Source organism: Lipotes vexillifer, unplaced genomic scaffold (assembly GCF_000442215.2).
Source record: "Lipotes vexillifer unplaced genomic scaffold, Lipotes_vexillifer_v1.1 scaffold600, whole genome shotgun sequence".
Lineage (NCBI taxonomy): Eukaryota > Metazoa > Chordata > Mammalia > Artiodactyla > Lipotidae > Lipotes > Lipotes vexillifer.
In genome coordinates, this window is record NW_006781985.1 from 252,825 (window position 1) to 272,304 (window position 19,480).

The 19,480-nt window shown below is 46.9% G+C and overlaps 1 protein-coding gene and 1 non-coding gene across 3 annotated transcripts in view; one reads left to right on the forward strand and one right to left on the reverse strand.

Moving 5' to 3' along the window:
• Positions 1-19,480, reverse strand: part of SLCO3A1 (solute carrier organic anion transporter family member 3A1) — a 321,290-nt gene that overhangs the window by 62,908 nt on the left and 238,902 nt on the right. For both annotated transcript variants that reach the window (XM_007454893.1, XM_007454892.1), the window contains exon 3: positions 7,428-7,526. In XM_007454893.1, the coding sequence (XP_007454955.1) occupies positions 7,428-7,526 (99 nt within the window). The remainder of the gene's footprint in view (positions 1-7,427; positions 7,527-19,480) is intronic.
• TRNAE-UUC (transfer RNA glutamic acid (anticodon UUC)) lies at positions 10,616-10,687 on the forward strand. The gene has a single exon. It is a non-coding gene; the product is annotated as a tRNA-Glu (tRNA).

Consider the following 19,480-nt stretch of genomic DNA (forward strand, 5'->3'; position numbering starts at 1 on the left):
GGGCTTTGTTTTGGGCTCCCTGGAGGGCCCTTGGTGGATAATTCCCATGCTTTGTGCAATGGGTAAGGCCACCAGCTCTTCTGACAGTTGGCAAGTTGGCCTTTGCAACATCGGTAGTCTCTGTCCCGGAGACCCTGACATGAGCCCAGCAGCAATAACCAGGGCACCTGAACGGGCCAGTTGCTTTTGTGCAGCTTCATGCCGGAGAGGAGTATATACTCTATAGAGTGTATACTCTAGTGGGCCTGGGGTTGAATCCCAGCGTTGTTACTTACTAGCATGTGATGCCAGGCAAGTTACTCACCCTCCTTGACCCTTAGTTTCATCATTTGTGAAATACAGATGGCAGTCATGGACGGTGGTTTCCAGGATGAGAGGTAATGAAAAAGTGTCACCTGACACAGAGTCGGCTCTTATCTATGGGAGCTCTTAATGTTTTACTTTTAGGGATATATTTATATAAACGGGAGTTTTAAGGTACAGACTTTTTTAAAAAGGAGTATGGCATGGGAAAACACAGGGTGATCTGGAAAGCATCTTTATGCAAACAAGAGAAGAGAAAAGGAAGTCACACCACCTTGGGTAGCTAAGCAAGACTGTTTGCACCAATCGCTTACTATTTTTCCTCACCTACTGCCAAGCAATGAATGAAAACAAAAGACGGGAAAAGGGAGCTACAGTATTTCCCTCCCTTGTCTTTGGGCCCCATAAATCCAGCAGATGTGAGCCAGTAGGGAGAGAGAAATCCTGGCAGTTGTTTGGGAGAACAAAATCAGTAGCACGTAGAAAGTCATATTTTAGATAGGAAGTCAGAGACTGTTCTATGTGTGAGAAAACATCCCCGTGAGAGGGGCCGCGCTGGGGGAGGTGGATGTTTATGTGAATTTGGCAACTCGCTCCCTGTAGGCCTGTGCCTGTGGGTGGAAAGCCGACACGCACTCGCGATCCCTAAGACAGGGGAGGGTACCGGATCTTTGTCAGCATCAGAGCACACCTGCCTCTGGGGAAGGGGCGGGGAACGGGTCTGGAGGGAGATGCGCGGAGGGCAGGGATTTGCAGAGCCAGGAAAATCACAGTTGACTATTCTGGGAAGTATTGATTTTTTTTCCCCTCCATTTCAATTATCCAGAGGATGGTGGCAGGGAGAGAAATAACAGGCTAAGAAGAAACCACTCAGCTTTGGAGCGTGCTGCCCTCAGGACTGGTCAACCTCGTGAGTGGAGCTTCAGCCCAATTTTGGTGGCTCTTGGGAAGACAACGAATGCTTGACACCAGCCTGAGAAATGTCTTTTCTGAGGCACTTCTTTTCTCTACCCATCTCTACAATGAATAGTATTTTCAGGAGGCATCTTGGCCATTTAAGATGAATATCCACCCCCACCCCCCACCCCCTGCCTGGCAACTGTCATCGCTCAGCAGATATTGTTCTAGCATTACCTGGGCTGAAGGGGAGGTCTCTACGTGGCCTGGCAAAGCATGTCCGCTAGACATTATCCATGTCTGCACTTGGGTCTCCTCCTCTGAGAACGAGGAGGGTTTCACCTCCCTTACTGTGGCGTTAGGTGTGGCCACACACCACAGAATTTTGCCAATGAAATGCAAGAGAGGAGACACGTGTCTCTTGCATGTGGAGATGTGTATGAGCTGGTGCATGATTCCCCATGCTCTTTTTTCCTGCCTGATCACGAAGCATGTGGAATTCTCCCTAAGATGATGCCTGAGAAGCTACAATGAACAAGATGTGCCTGCTGACCTGCATCGGGTATATAACACAAGCAGGAAATAAACCTTTAGTATTTCCAAGTCACTGACATTTTGGGGGTGTTTGTTACTGCAGCATAACTCAGCCTACCCTGACTAGTACAAAAGGCTTAGGAAATAAAAAATCATACCCTTTGGGCTTCCCTGGTGGTGCAGTGGTTGAGAGTCCGCCTGCCGATGCAGGGGACACGGGTTTGTGCCTCGGTCCAGGAAGATCCCACATGCCGTGGAGCGGCTAGGCCCCTGAGCCATGGCCACTGAGCCTGTGCGTCCGGAGCCTGTGCTCCGCAACGGGAGAGGCCACAACAGTGAGAGGCCCGCGTACCGCAAAAAAAAAAAAAAAAAATCATACCCTTTAAGAAAAGTGGTCCCGGGCAGGCTTAGAATAGCAATGGTATTCTTTTAGGTCCAGGTAGGGGGCCAGGCGTGAAAATCTCTCTACTTCTGTTTCTACCTGGTTCTAGTTAGTGTCTTGATCTTACAAAATGACTGCAGTTTCAGCCTTTTGGCGAAGGCTGCTGTCAGGAAGATGCCCAGAACACAACTGAAGAGCACCAATCTGTCTCATTTACTTAGAATGCATCAAATTGCCAATGAAGCTAGAACCATGGATAAGGAAAGATGTCGAGGACAGGGTGGAGACAGTATCTTGGGCTGTGGGAACAGTCGAGCAAAGGCCTGGCATCCTCAGCGGACTCTGTGAGTGTCCTGGGTAAGCTCCCTCCAGCCACTTGCCTGCCCCTTGGTCATTCCAGGCGCTGAGGAAAAATGCTGGGAAGGGAGCAGATGGGAGCAGGGAGAGCCACCCCCCTGGGTCACCACGAGGCCGGCACAGGGTGGGTCTACCTTTGCATGTGTGTCTGTAGGCTTGTTAAGATTTCTGCTTTATAAAAGCTATTGTTCTGACTCTTGCATTCTTGGAATCCAACATTTGGAGGGCTTCACAGTTTCGCCGGGTGAGTTGAGCAAGCTTTGACAGCTGTCCGTTCCCTCTGTTGAAGGTCATATAAACGTACGGGCTTCGTTGAGATTTCCCTCCATTTCCAAGGACCACTACCATTGTTGGTTCAAACGAAAGAAATCCCCAGGAACGGGGTTAAACCAGTTTAAAACTAACCAACCAAGCCACCCATGAGGATACCCAAGACTGCGAGAAGAAGAGATCAAAGCAAATTGGGAACACTGACTAAGTCCCAGGCCATACTGATGTGTAAACGATACTATGGCTCTCTGAGCAGTTTTGCTTTGTTTTCCTCCGTCCATTTACCTATTTTTCTAACCTACTTTGTAAAACTTTTGCTATGAGACTCAAGAAGTCCAAGAGTATCATTAAGTTCCAGACCTAATTAGAAACTGGAGACAGGGAGGGGGTGCGGATGGAGGACAGCACGGATGGTTCAGAATCCCAGCCACTGGACTAGTTAGCCCAACGTGAAGGAATCTGGCGGTGGCAGCCAGCCCCAGGGTGGCAGAGCTGGATGCTCTCTGCTTGTCGACCTTTTCTGTGAAGCCAGTGGATGGACGTATCTTGCTGCAGCTGCAAATGCTGTGCAGCTGTAACAGAGCGGGCTGGTGTGCCTTAGGGCCAGTCTGTACGGAAGTGCTGGCAGTCAGGGCATCTCAGCAAGGCCTCTGTCCATGGAAGGGGGCAGGCTTCTGGCTAAACTCCTGGAGAGGTTTCAGGGAAGTGAGCTGCCCAGTTGGGGTCAGATAGGCCTGGGCTGTGCAGTGAGTTAACCTCTCTGTTCCTCATTACACCTAATTTTACTGTGTGTTTACTATTCCGCAGGCACTGTATTAACTGCTTTGCATGATTAACGTGATCATGTCATCCACACATAGACCCATGAGGAGAAATGGCCCCAGGATCACACAGCTCGTTAGGGGTGTAGTTGGGATGTGAATGGAGGTTTGGTCTGATGTTTGAACTCAGAACTTATAATCACTGCAGGAGGACACATCATCTGTGAGGTTCCAGAGGCATTCTATGTATTTTAAAAGGGGTCAATTCATGGCTGCCATTGTCATCGATTTGTTAAACCCACACTGTGAAGCTTGGTCAGTCCAGTGCTCAGGGGTCTACTCTGCTACCAGGCCCTTTTCTTCCTACATCCTGCTCTTGACTGGTCTCAGCTTTACAAAGATATTCTAGACAAGAAATTCTGCAGGCACCATCATTCCTTCCCCAGGCTGTCAGAGGAGGCATCTATCCCCTTTAAGAAGAGGGGCCGAAGGAGCCACAGAGGGCTCAGACGCCGATGAAAGGCAGCAGCAGCAGAATCCCTGTGTCTGAGGGCCGCCAGGGGAGCCCTCCTGGGGAGCTGCCCGTGGGGTCTTGCAGCCCCATAGCTGGCCTGTTCCTACAACCAACCACCTCCCCTGCAGCCCCAGCTTCACTGACACACAGATTCCAACCAGACTCCCTCACCGGTCTCTACCTTTCCACCCTGTTTTCCTCAGCCGCTGCTAGGCTGCCTGGTGAAAGGCACATGCCCTTCTCCAACTACCCCATAACAAGGGCCTCCCAGGGACCTGCCTTGCCCACCTCGCACAATTCCCAGGCCACTGCTTTTCCCAGTCCCCCGCCCAATTCTCCGCTGGAATTTCAGAAACATATGGCTGTGTGCGTGGCCCCTGTACATTCATGCTTAAGGGCACATTCCCATAGGCTGGACAGCCCGAAAGATGGGCTCTGTCTTAGTCGGTGAGGAAAAGACAGGGAAGGGTCATCCTGAAAGAACTGAGAACCGACTCCTCGAAATACAGCCCCAATCCACTCATAGACAGAATGACAAGTTTCAGTCACAAGATTAGAAAACTGCTGGCAACTACGGAATTCTGTGACTGGCTCCTGAATAGAATAAATTATATTTTTCTGCCCTCTGCTGGTAAAGGGTGGCACCAGCCCTCCGGGGGCCTTCAGAAGGGATGCAAACAAAGAGGGTGACTCACAACACATCCTTCAGTCCTTCGAGACTCATCAGATAGGAAGTCCGCTATTAACTCATTTTGGGAGAAGGCGGCCATCATCAGGATGCCCAGACGGAACGGAAACGCGCCCATCTGTCTCAGGTATGGGAGGCTTCAAACTGCTCGTGAGTCTAGAGCCACAGATGACACTGCCTCACCTGGGCCTCGAAAGGTGAGGACAGATGTTGAGCAGAATGGCTGGGGACGGCACTCCAGACTGAGGGGATGGCCTGAGCAAGGGAATGGCATACAGAGGGGGTTGCGAGTGGATGGGCTAAGCCCCCTCCAGCCACCTGTCTACCTCTTGGTCATTCTAGTCACTGAGAAAAAGATGCTATTTCATTCCCAAGAGGAATCTTGGCGAGGGGTGTCTCCACATGCTTGCTCGGAGACCTGGGTTTTATATAGATACACCCCTTGGATTGGGTACATCCCTTTACCTCTCTAGGCATCAGTTTCCTCATCTACATAATGCAAGAGTTGGAAGAGAATGATGTCTGAGGTTCTTTCCAGCTCAGGGATGCTGGTATTCCACAAGCTTTCATTCAAGGGGGCCCTGCTAATACACTGAGGGCAGGATAGGCTGCCTATACACTTGCCTTCTCCCTGCAAGCAGCCTTCCCCATGCACTGGGAGGGTGCCCCCTTTCCTCCCCTCCTTTGCTACTCCTGTCCTGTACTGCCTTTGGTGCAGTGGCGGAAGCTGGCTTTCTGTCCGTAGAAGCAAGATGGCAGCTGACTGTCACCATGGGTTGCTTCTCTGACCAGGCCACCAGTCATCCCACCTGCTAGGAATAGGGTTCAAAGGGCCAACCAAGGGCTACAAAACAGCAGCATTCAATCACCTCCTGAAGAGACCCAGCACTTTAAAACGAACAAACGAATAAGGCTGCATTTGATTTTTCTCCCCCGTTTGGAAATTTGTAACATCATTAGCTACAAGTAAATATATCACTGGGATTAATGGAGTGAATCACAAAGTGACTTGATTGGATTTAAAACCAGATGATGTCTTTGGGGTGAATTAGTAAATTTAGCCCTGTCAAGAGATGATGAATTGAACACCAGGGGACTGAGAGTTCTTATTGATCCTGGGAATAGATCGGGATGAGACAGAGAAGCTGGAAAGGCTTCCTGCACTGTTTTCAGAGAGAAAGGAAAAATGGCTTCTCAACTCGCTAAGCTGCACAGGAACACAGTGTCCTCTTTCGGGCACGCAGTTGAGTCATGACCACATACAGTGGGCAGTGCCCAAGACGGCCTCCAACGATCCCCAGCCCTGGAATTCACGTCCTTGAGAAATGATCCCTTCTTCCAAGTGTACAGAAACAAGTGGCTTGCTTCTAACACACAAAATGCAGCAGAAGCAATGAGGTGTCACTTGTGAGACTAGGTTATAAAAAGACTGCGGCTTTGTCTCAGGTGCTCTTATCCTCTCTTGGGTTGTTTGCTCCAGGGAGGCCATGCCGAGGTTAGCCCTGTACAGAGATCCATGGGAGCCAGCCTGAGAGCCCATCTGCCAAGGACTGCCAACAGCCGTGGGGTGAGTTTGGAAGTGGAGCCCCTCCAGGTGGGCTTTCAGATGATTTGATACCAGCTCAACACCTTGACTGCAGCCTCATGAGAGGCCCTGAGTCAGAACCATCCAGCTAAGCTGCTCCTGGGTTCCAGACCCAGAGGAATAAACTGTGAGAAAATACCTATTGTTTAAAGTCACGAAGTTTGGGGTAATTTGTCACAAAGCAACAGATTAATACACCAGGTGGCTTGCTGTGGTCACTGAAATGTAAGTAGAAACAAGGCGTGTCATTTCCGAACAGGAGCTGGTTTCCTGCCTCGGCGACTGGGCAGGCAGGAGTCAGATGAAACCTCTGTGAGCCTGGGTCCTGGAGGGACTACAGTAGGCAAGTCTCACCCTCCACCCCCCAAATACCACCAACCTGCACTGGATATGCAGTATGGCTGAGAAATAAACTTTGGTTGCATAAAATCACTTTGATTTGGGAATTGTCTGTTACTACTGCATAGCCTAGCACATCTCAACTAGCACGCTGTTCAATCCAGGTACGCTAGGGATGGCGGGGCCCAGAGCAGGCCGAGACATACACTTGCTCTTCCTGCTAAGAACACAAGACATGCCGTTTAAAATGGGTTTGAGGTATGGTATATTTCCTTATAAAGCCCACCAGGACAGTGTCTTACAGAAACAATTTTCAAATATTCTGTCTCCTTGACCCCATGTGTACATTTGCACTTGAACACGTGCTCCAACTTTTAGTTTAAGAAATAGGGTCCTCATATGGGTTCATGGACCAACATTCAATGAGTATGTGTGCATGCCAGGCATTTCCACATCTGTCCCCTCATTTATCTTACAAAAGCCCTTCAGGGCAGATATAAGTTTTGTTACCCTGAGTTTACAGACGAGGAAAATTCAGATTTGAGGAGTGAAATCAACCCCAGGGGGTTATTCAGTCTCTAGGTAGACACGAGCAGAACACATGCTTCAAGCCAGACCCTCTGTACCAAATTCATGACTCAATCTTTCCTCTAATCTCAACGGGGCCACCAGCTTGAGAAGTGGATGCATTAAGGCTGCTGCTTAGTAGGAAGGTTTTAGAACCCAGAGGCTGGGGCTCCTTTATGATGGAGGAAGGGCTTTTGGGTGGCGCTTGGAAATTGAGATAAATTCCTTACTTGTGTCAATGAAGACTGCATCCACATAGATTTTGGTACAGAAAGAGCCCAGGATAAATCCACAGGCTGGTCCAAACACCAGCATCGTGAACAGGATCCCTGAAAGAAGATGAAAGCAAGATTAGATTAAAAGCAGAAGCCATTTATTGAGCAAAATTGCCAAAGCTGAAGAAAACTGTTTTACATTGATCAGATGAGAGGTCTGATTAGACAAATGACATTAGAGGAATTAGTCTAAAAATCCTAGAGGGGAAAGCTAGTATTTCTAAGTTTTGGAAACTCTACTGAAGCACTATCATGCAGGAATTCTATAGTTTCAATAGGTTGCTCTGAAATATTTGTGGGCTCCACGTACAGTTACTTTTAGAGGACTCCACCCCATATCATACTAAACCTATTAAAATACGTCCATGTCTATCATGAAATAGTTTTTCTTCCATAAACATTTTTGGAAGGATTTTTATAATTTTGCTTTCGCATTTATTTGGCTTTATGTAATTCAATTAATTTACGGTTGGTGAAGATTTCTCAGCGCTCATTGTGCAAACTCAGGAATTCTTGTGAAGCGAGAAAAGTTGAAGCCACAAATTATTCTCAGATGTAATGAAATGTTTACAGGCATTAAATTTAGCAAACAACAAAGCTGACATAATGGTATGCTTTGAGCACATTTAATTAAACATTTTATTAATTTCAGTTTTGCAGTCCCCCCCCCCGCTCCCATATTTTTGAAAATGCTTTCTGTTGTTGTAACAGCTGTTCAGGCCTCAAGCTCTTCTGTAGGTATGTGACTAAGTAACGTATCTGATGGATATAGTATCTGGAATTTTGCACAAACCTTTTGGTCTTTCTGGAAAAGCACTGAGCCCAAACTAAAAACTCCCAGGCTGTCTGTATTTAACTAAATTTCAACTTGAGCACTGATAACTCACAAGGCCCTGGAAATAAAAAAATAAGAGTAAAGAAGTGGCTTTTTCTTAGGAAGCTGGCTGCCTGTGGGGACAATCAATACATGGGTCAGTTCAACCTAAGCAGACAGCCTGGAGTGTGGGTACTAACAGGCCCATGTGGGCACACGAGGAACAAGGTAGGAAATGGATTCAACCAGAGGGAAGCTGAGCTCAGTGGAGGACAGTTCTGCTCTGTTCGCAGGGTAGACTAACCCAGCCTGAAATCTCCCAGTGACGTCATCATGGAACTGCTCAGATATTCATCCACTCAGTCAATACTTATTGAGTTCCTTCTGTGTGCCAAGAAGCATTCTCGGGGATGGGGACTCAGCACTGAAGTAAAGTGTCAACAATCCAGGCCTTCCTGGAGCTCACTGACTTGTGGAGGAAACTATAGACACCTTAACTGTGTTTTAGATACCTGGCGAAGGAGCCACGTCTTCCTCATTTACAGACAAGAGCCCAGAACCCCAAAGCAATCACTTAAAGATGGCTTATAAGGAATGTTGTTTAATGAAGGACAGGATGAAAAGAGGATGGTTTCTATCAAAGGAATGGGGCTGAATCCACCCTCAGTGAAATCCTACTCTGATATGGAGCAATCTAGAAGCTCAAGGGCCTCAAAATAGCTGCTCCTGTACCCAGCCGATGACCTCCGGTCTCACAGTTATTCCCGTTTATAGGAATCTGGACAGCAGCAGAATCCACTTTGTTAAAACACTGGCTCTGGTTTGTCACAACTTAGGTTGAGATACCCGACCAGAGAAAATTGAGAAAGGTGGGGTGTTTTTGGAAAAGTCTAGAACGTGGTGCTCTTTCAAGTATGGGCTAGAATTAGGAGGAATTAGGCCTTAGCTGGGCAGAGTTAGGGAGCAGAGCTAGTCCTGGCTTCGGTCCTCTTCGGTAGATGGGGGAAAGCAAAGCAGGAAGTGATGCTGAGAAAGACACAGGGGCAGGGGTGTGGACAGGGGGTGTCCAAGGCAAGAGCTATACCTGAGGTAGACTGAAGCGCTTTCTGCTTCAGGACAAAATCATGAAGCCAGCTCTATCTTTCTGTCGAGGCTGCAGGCTGAGGGGAGCCCCTGGTCAGCCACTGGCACTCTAAAGATGCCTCAGCAAGTAAACTAACTACTCAGCCTGTCCCAAAAGAAAGGGGCACGGAGACAGAACACAATTCTCTTGCCAGGGGTGCTGCAACTACTCTTCTGACGCCCCTTCCATAGTCCTAGCCATCACTCTGACCCCCAGCAGTGCCCCCATGATAACATGCCTCCTTCCATGCAAATTAAATACCCCCCCCCCATTCAATGTAATAATCACTGCTCCACCCCCTACAGATTGAACAATGAAAAGGATAATTAATACTGAATAGGTCAAAGGACCAAGCTTTTAGTATCACTGGAAAGAAACAACCAGTGAGCTTTAAAGCTTGTGTTGGGACTTAACCACTGGTAACGCAGTGGTTAAGAATCTGCCTGACAGTGCAGGGAACAAGGGTTCAATCTCTGGTCTGGGAAGATCCCACATGCTGTGGAGCAACTAAGCTTGTACGCCACAACTACTGAGCCTGCGCTCTAGAGCCCGCACGCCGCAACTACTGAGCCCATGTGCTGCAGCTACTGAGGCCCGTGTGCTCTAGGGCCCGTGTGCCACAACTACTGAGCTCGCGTGCTGCAACTACTGAAGCTCGCATGCCTAGAGCCCGTGCTCTGCAACAAGAGAAGCCACCGCAATGAGAAGCCCGCGCACCGCAACGAAGAGTAGCCCCCACTCGCCACAACTAGAGAAAGCCCGTGCACAGCAACGAAGACCCAACTCAGCCAAAAATAAAATTAAAAAAAAAAAAAGCTTGTGTTGAGAGGGTTCTGTTAGCCCTCCCCCACATGGGGGCAGTGGAAAGTGTGGGAGTGTGGACCAGCCAGCATCATGGGACAGCTGGAGACTCCAGGCCCTGGGTGTCCTGCGCTTGTGCAAGTTATGACACAAAAGGAAGGGCATCCCTCAAGCTCAGCTGTCCACAAGAGCCCCACCAGGCCCAGACAGGCCAGCCATCCGTTCTGGCAGCTCGGATGGGCAGAGGCCACTGCCAAGGTGGCCTCTCCATCTGGTTACTGTAGGACAGGGCACGGGTCACCAAAACGCTGGATTGTGGCTTTCCATTTGAACAGGACAGAATTCTCCCCCAAAGAAACCTGGTAGGACCCCATTCCAAAAACCAAAGAAGGATGTAGGGGGACTTCCCTGGTGGTCTAGTGGTTAGGATTCGGCGCTTTCACTGCCGTGGCCTGGGTTCAATCCCTGGTCAGGGAACTGAGATTCTGCAAGCTTCGTGGCCAAAAGAAAAGAAAAGAAAAAAAAGACATAGGATGCGTATATTTCTGTGAAGGACATTTTTTGCCCTCAGTTGAAGTGAGGGAATATTTTTAAAGCAGCTCCTCCTCGGAGAGATGCCAAGTAAACCTCTAGCAGCAATGGGTTCTCGAGTATTTTCCAAGGGACAATCCAGTAGTGGGGGTGGGGTGGGGTGGGATGGGAGGCTCATGTATCAGGAAGCACCCTTTTTCACTTCAGAAATATCTTAGGATGACAGCTCAAATCAAGCAGCATCGGTGAGCACAGCCCTGGGTCTTTAGAGGATGCTGTTCCCCTGAGAGCACACAAGGCAGGCTGTGATCTTACAGAAAAGGTACTTCTGAATTTGCTTCTTCACTCTCTTTTCGATTCATCCCACCAGACTGTGATTTTGTTCTTGTTTAGCAACCCCCCCCCCCAAAAAAAAATGTTCTGCCTAAATAGACAAGAAACAGATGGTCCGGCCCTAAAATCCAGAATCCTTGCGTTGAATGGTGAGCGCCTCCAGGTCCAGGAGAGAAGGTTCTTCAGCGGCCCAGTGCTGCCCCCTGCTGTCTGCCAGATTGTGTACACGGGAGGGGAGGCGAGCCCGGGACGCAGAGATCAGAGATAGAAAGAAGGGCCCCTTCTGTGCTGCTACCCTGAGCCTGGTGCTTTACAAGCATAATCTGCTGTAATTCTTTCAATGGCCCTGACGGGGAGTCTACTGCACCCATTTCACAGCGGAAGGAAAGGTTTAGTGCCTCACTTCCCAACAGTGAGTCAGAAAGCAGCACAGCGGGCTGTGAAGCCAGGTTTCTCTCATCCCCTTAGGGGAAAAGCAGGTCCGGAGAGAGTATGGGCCACTTGGGTTCAAATCCCAGCTCCACCACTTCCTAGCTCTGGGAACCTTGGGAAGGGTCTATTTAACTTCCTTGTGCCTCAGCTTTTTCATCTGTAAAATGGGAATAATATTATGCCTGTTCCACAGGACTATAGGGAGGATTTAATGACCTTGTATTTGTAAAGCTCTTGGAACAGAGTCTGGCACCCAGAAAGAGCCATGAGTGCTTGTTAAATGGATGACGCCTGTGTCTCTGATGCTGGGAGCAGGCCAAGCCCCAGAGAGGGTTCCTCGTGGGAAGCAGCCGCAATCCCAAGCATCAGAAGAGTCCAGACGGACTGGCCGACCAGAGTCCAGAGTCCACCCCCTTGCTCTGACTGCCCACCTGCCAAGCACATTCTGATGCTAACCTGGCTTCCCAGGGATGTGAGGACTGAACAAAGGGAGAGAGAATGGCATGACCCCCATGGTGATCTAACTCTGGCATCCTGGTTTGAACACAGGCCTTCTGTAAATTAGGTTAGTGTAAATCTGCAGTTCCCAAACTGTGTTTCGAGGCACCTTGGGGTACCACAGTGAACTCACAGGGGTACAGCAAAATGTTTTACGTTTTGGAGGGAAACCCAGTGATAGCTGACATCTGTCAGATGCTACTCATACAACTACTCACAACTACTCACTCTAGGTGGCTGATGGTTTCAGCACTGGATCAAGCAATATTTCTTTCAAATACATCCTGTCTTTGTGAACTGAGTTTTCAGTACCTGCTGTGATAAAAAGCAAACGTGGTGTGGAAATCAATGCAGAACACAGGAAATGAAGGTGGTGGAGTCTAATCTGATTCCAAGGTTTGAGAATCTATGTAGTCCCCAGCAGGGACACACAGCCCATTAGTAAGTAATCATACTCTTTAAAAAATAAAATAGAAATATTTTTTTCTTTCAATTTACGTGTGTTATTTTTTTCAAACGTGTATTAAGTAATTTGAACCTAACTGCTTGATAAACACAATTGCTGGGTATATCCTGCAGACTCAGGGCTCTGTGAAAAATAAGACACTAACGGTACAATGAACCCAGAAAGTTTGAGAACCTCCGGTGTAAATCTGCCACCCATGCTATACAATCTTCCTACTTAGCACCAGCCATCTCTGGACGCAGGGGAAGGACAGATGAACTGGGTGAGGATTTTGCCCTCAAGAAGCTTGCTGTCTTATTGGAGAGACCTCCAACCATTCTCCGTCATTCAAAATATATAATGGCACCTATAGGTGCCAGGCTCTGTGCAAGGAGCTGAGATACGGCTGTGGACAAAACAGACAAAATCCCTGCTTTTTTGTGGAGTTGGCATTTGGGAAGAAGAAAGGCCATAAACAAATCAACCTACCATATGATGTCAGCGCCAAAGAGGACAGTGCATGATGGAGTGGGGCTAGAGAAAGACCTCCCACTGTACCGTGTGCTGTAAAGAACACACACAGCAATGCACTACATACGCTATCAAGCTGGGGTGAGTGCACTCGCAGGCTAAGAGTTCCACCATATAGGACATTAAATAATGGTCCCCAAAGATGTCCATGTTCTAATCCCCGGAACCTGTGTCTGTTACTGTAACTGACCAAAGAGAACGAAGGCTCCAGATGGAATTAAGGTCACTAATCAATTGACTTGAAGATAAAGAGATCATGCTGATTATCCTTGTGGGCCAATGTAATCTTGAAGGGCCTGTAGATGTAGGAGGAGGAGGAATACAACTCAGAGTCAGAGAAGGAGATGAGACCACAGAACCAGGGCGGCGGCATCATGAGAAAGCCTTGACTAGTCGCTGCTGGCTTTGAAGACGGAGGACAGGGCCTTGAGGCCAAGAATGTGGGCGGCCTCTAGGAGCTGGGAAAAGCAAGAAAGTGGATTCTCCCCTCCAGAAAGGATCCTCCAGAAGGAAGGCAGCCCTGCTGGCACCTGGATTTTTAGCTCAGGGTGACCCATTATGGACTTCTGACCTCCACAACGTAAGATAATACATTTATATTATCTGAAGCCACTAAATTTGCGGTGACTTACTACAGCAGTGATACAATTGTTAAGCAAATTTGAGGACAATCTCAGATCTTATACCTGCTACATGTGAACCTCGAAGAACAGGATGTTGCATGAAGCTGCTTGTTAATTATTTGACCATGGGACATTTTTTTTGTGGGTCATTTTTCAGACTTGGCATTGACTGGGGCTCAGTCCCAGACATGCTGGAGGTGACCTGAAGCCCTGTGAGCCAGAGATGGTGCCTTATTCTTCTTTCTGTCCCCAGTTTGGCCCAGGACAGTTAGCTCACAATCTCTTGGAAGGGTGTGTGAATGAGAATACTCGTTACAGCGGTGACACAAAACGGGGAGGGAGAAACTCTTCTTGGCCATGGTCTGCCCAAGTTCAGCCAGCTGGGGAGGGGCAGAGCTGGGACTCAGCCCCCGCCTGCTCTTTCCCTGGACAGTGTTCTCTGCGTGTGTCTCTCTCAGCGCTGGGAATGTGCCTCCTTCTAGATGCAATGTGTCAAGGGGACTGATGTGACAGCCTCTAGAAAGGGATCAGGTCACACACATAGAACCAGAAGAACTAAGACCAGCCTGGATATACCTTGGAAGAAGGAGAATTGTCAAGACATGCCCTACTGGGCTCCTTTTAAAGTTGTAATGATGAAGACAGTGTGTTTCTGGCACAAGAAGCAGCAGACGTACAAGTAAAGCAGAAGAGAAAGCCCAGAAACAGATCCATACTTGCGTGGACGCCTGATTTATGACCAAGTGTGCCTACAAAGCGGTGGGGGAAAGGATAAATTTTTCCACGAATGGTGCTAGGACAACTTGAAATTATAGGGAAAAAAAGTCGGCTGCACAGCACACGTAAAAATCAATTCCAGGCATGTCGGAGACCTGTGTGAAAAGCAAAACAATAAAGCTTCTGGAAGATAATAGACAAAAGTACTGTCACAATGTTGGGGGCAGGCAGAGATTTTTTAAACCAAACAAAGAAAGCATGAAGCATTAAAAGAAGAGCTTTGACGAATTGGTCTACATTAAAATTAAGGTCATTCCTTAGATTCACCCAAAGAGTCCACTAGAAAAGCAAAGATGTGGTAAAATATACATGTAACATACATCCTTAAAAACTCACATACAAGAATCGCAGGGCTCATATCGAGACTATGTAAAAACTACTATAAGTCAATGAGAAAAAGACAAACCAGTGGAAAGGGGGCAGAAACCTTAAAAGGTGCTTCACAAAAGAGGAGGTTCAAAGGAACAATGGAATGGGACAAGGTGCTCAACCTCATTAGAATTCAGGGACATGTATATTACAAGCCCAGTGAAATGTCGTTAGATTTTTAGCTGATTGAAGAGCTAGATAATACCCAGTGTTGGCAAGGAGGTAGGGAATCTGGACTCTTGCGTACTGCTGGTAGGAGTGTAAATTAGACAACCACTCTGGCAAAACTTTGGCAGTGTCTGTAAAACCAAAGAGGAACTCACCCAATGACCCACAATCCTAATTCCTAGGTAAACACTCTACAGAAAGTCTGAAACCCACTGGGAGACACATCCAGGAATGCTCATCCCAGTCTTGTAAGATCTTCAAACTGGAAACAACCCAAAGGCCCAAGAACAGAACAACAGAGAAACAAACTGGGACATCTTCATACATTGGAATTACTATACAGCAGAGAAAACAAATCATCAATAACGTGGATTAATCTTAAACGATGTAATTCCAAAAGAACACAGACAGGCAAGAATACATACTGGTGTGATTCCACTTATGCAGAATTGAAGCGGCAAAGTTAAACCATGTAGTGATATATAACTAGGTAGTCAAGCTATAAAGAAAAACAGGGAAATGAATAGCAGAGAAGTCAGGGTTGTGGTCACTGCTGCCCATGAGGGTGGGAGGGGTTACAGTGAAGGAGGCACGGGTTGGGTCGGGGGGTTCTCAGGTGCTGGTTTTGTATTTGGTCTATTTGCAGGCTACGTGGGTGTCTGTTTTGCAACAATTCGTTAAGCTGGAATATGTTTTCTGCACAAACACATGATTATCACATTTTCACATATACATACATGTGTGACCTAAGTGCCTATAGAAAAATGGCTATTGGCTATTTATCGAGTGCTTATTGTATGGTGCCAGAGTCTGGACTATGTGGTTTATGCACGTTATTTCATGATTCCTTCTACCAATGCGATGAGGCGGGTGCCGTCACGCCAGCTGTGTCCCAGAAGGACCTGAGGTTCACGGAGGTTAAGCAACTTGCTCCAGGGCCCCTGGTTCTAGGGGGGCAGCTGACCCCTGGTGCCCTCTGCAGGACTGGGTCTCCAGTGAGCTCAAGCACAAATAAGCAAACTTGAAGAAAAACAACCAAACCCAACCCCAAACCCCGCCGCTCACAGGTAGCCACCTGCTTCTCACACCTTGCACCACAACGAGGATGTGGATAGAAACCATCTGGCTTCAGAGGTGGGTGTGGTGAGTGGGGTTAGCAGTGGGTTCTAGAGCCGGGCTGGGTGTGAATCCTGGTGCTGCCCCTTAATTGCTGGCAGCCCTGGGCAAGTCCCTCACCTCTGTTAGTTTCCACATCTGAAAAGGGGTGATGCTAATAAGATGTATTTCATAGCACTTGCAGGGAGGGATAAATGAAAGCAGATGTAAGGGCCCAGCGTGACCCCTGGTCCAGATAAAGTACTTCATAGATGTTTGTTTCCACTGATGCTCCTTGGCTTTGCTGGGTGCTAGAAGAGCTAGAAGAGCCAGGGGAAGGGAAATACGCTGTGGGTGCCCGCTTTTCCTCCTCTCGGTGGGCCCTGAGTCTTCTGCAGCCAGGCCCACCTGAAGGCCTGCTCTTTCCTGCCCCCTAGTGGACAAGCAGGAGGAGACCAGTCACTGGGCAGGCTACAGCTGCACACGCGGTATCCTGTGAAGGAGAAAATGCTGACCCTTCCCTCCAAGCCTTTATTCTTCTCTTTGCTGGAGTGTGACACGGGGCCTGGCTTCTATACCAACAGCCCATCAGGGCAGGGACACAGTGGCGAAGGCTGTCACTGAGGAGTTGAAGGCACAAACGCTTTACGTGGCTGAAAGTAAAAGCAAAAAGGCCATCCAGAAACTCAGGGGCTTCTCCTAGTGCCTCTCCTCACTCTAAAATCAGGCAAATCCATTAGTATTTCTGAGGGTCACTGGTGGAATTGGACAGGGATGATTTCTGCCTTGAGTGGGGGTTAGGACACTACAGGAAGGGCAGTGTCAGGCTCCGCTGCACCCTGTGTGTCTGTGGGCACAGCACAAATGCTCCCTGTACCTCAGTTCCTGACTCTGTAAAACGGGCTGACAACAACCCCTACGTTCTTGGGAGCCTTTGAGGAGCAAATGTATGAGCGCCCAAAAAAGGCTTCAGGTAATTTCCTAGAACACAGACGTTCTCAAAAAACATTAGCTGTTAGTTATTCTCCTCGCTGGTACTTCTAGTAGCAGGATTTTCTTTTTTGCCTTACAAGTTTTAGCCTTTTGGTTACTTAAGTGAGAGATGCTTATTTCAAAGAATATGGATGATACAGAATCATATAAAGAAATACCGACCAGAGGGCAGACAGCAGAAGCAAGAACTATAATTCTGCAGCCTGTGGAAGGAAAACCACGTTCACAAAAAGACAGACAAAATGAAAAGGCAGAGGACTTTGTACCAGATGAAGGAACAAGATAAAACCCCAGAAAAACAACTAAATTAAGTGGAGACAGGGAACCTTCCAGAAAAAGAATTCAGAACAATGATAGTGAAGATGATGCAGGACCTCAGAAAAAGAATGGAGGCAAAGATCAAGAAGATTCAAGAAATGTTGAAATACTCATCAGATAAAACAGACTGTAAAATAAAGAATGTTACAAGAGACAGCAAAGACCTAGAAGAGTTAAAGAACAAATACCGAGAGGAATTAAAGAACAAACAAACAGAAATGAACAATACCATAACTTAAATGAAAAATACACTAGAAGGAATCAATAGCAGAATAACTGAGGCAGAAGAACGGATAAGTGACCTGGAAGACAAACTGGTGGAATTCACTGCCGTGGAACAGAATAAAGAAAAAAGAATGAAAAGAAATGAAGACAGCTGAAGAGACACCTGGGACAACATTAAACACAACAACATTCACAATCACAGGGGTCCCAGACAGAGAAGAGAGAGAGGAAGGACCCGAGAAAATATCTGAAGAGATTATAGTCGAAAACTTCCCTAAAATGGGAAAGGAAATAGCCACCCAAGTCCAGCAAGCACAGAGACTCCCAGGCAGGATAAACCCAGGGAGAAAGACGCCGAGACACATAGTAATCAAACTGACAAAAATTAAAGACAAAAAAAATTACTGAAAACAAGGCAAAAATGACAAATAATATACAAGGGAACTCCCATAAGGTTAAGAGCTGATTTCTCAGCAGAAACTCTACAAGCCAGAAGGGAGTGGCATGACATACTTAAAGTGATGAAACGGAAGAACCTACAACCAAGATTACTCTACCCAGCAAGGATCTCATTCAGATTTGATGGAGAGTTTTACAGACAAGCAAAATCTAAGAAAATTCAGCACCACCAAACCAGCTCTACAACAAATGCTAAAGGAACCTCTTTAAGTGGGAAACACAAGAGAAGAAAAGGACCTACAAAAACAAACCCCCAAACAATTAAGAAAACAGTAATAGGAACACACATATCAATAAATACCTTAAACGCGAATGGATTAAATGCTCCAACCAAAAGACACAGGCTTGCTGAATGGATAGAAAAACAAGACCCATATATATGCTGTCTACAAGAGACCCACTTCAGACCTAGGGACACATACAGACTGAAAGTGAGGGGATAGAAAAAGATATTCCATGCAAATGGAAATCAAAAGAAAGCTGCAGTAGCAATACTCATATCAGATAAAATAGACTTGAAAATAAAGAATGTTACAAGAGACAAGGAAGGACACTACATAATGATCAAGGGATCAATCCAAGAAGAAAATATAACAATTATAAATATATATGCACCCAACATAGGAGCACCTCAATACATAAGGCAACTACTAACAGCTCTAAAAGAGGAAATCGACAGTAACACAGTAATAGTGGGGGACTTTAACACCTCACATACACCAATGGACAGATCATCCAAACAGAAAATTAATAAGGAAACAGAAGCTTTAAATGACACAACAGACCAGATAGATTTAATTGACATTTATAGGACATTCCATCCAAAAACAGCAGATTACACTTTTCTTCTCAAGTGGGCACAGAACATTCTCCAGGATTGATCACATCTTGGGTCACAAATGAAGCCTCAGTAAATTTAAGAAAACTGAAATCATATCAAGCATCTTTTCTGACCACAATGCTATGAGATTAGAAATCAATTACAGGGAAAAAAACGTAAAAAACACAAACGCATGGAGGCTAACCAACACGTTACTAAATAACCAAGAGACCACTGAAGAAATCAAAAAATACCTAGAGACAAATGACAATGAAAACACGATGGTCCAAAACCTATGGGATGCAGCAAAATCAGTTCTAAGAGGGAAGTTTATAGCTATACAAGACTACCTCAAGAAACAAGAAATATCTCAAATAAACAATCTAACCTTACACCTAAAGGAACTAGAGAAAGAAGAACAAACAAAACCCTAAGTTAGCAGGAGGAAAGAATTCATAAAGATCAGAGCAGAAATAAATGAAATAGAAACAAAGAAACCAATAGCAAAGATCAATAAAACTAAAAGCTGGTTCTTTGAGAAGATAAACAAAATTGATAAACCTTTAGCCAGACTCATCAAGAAAAAGAAGGCGAGAGGGCTTCCCTGGTGGCGCAGTGGTTGAGAGTCCGCCTGCCGATGCAGGGGACAAGGG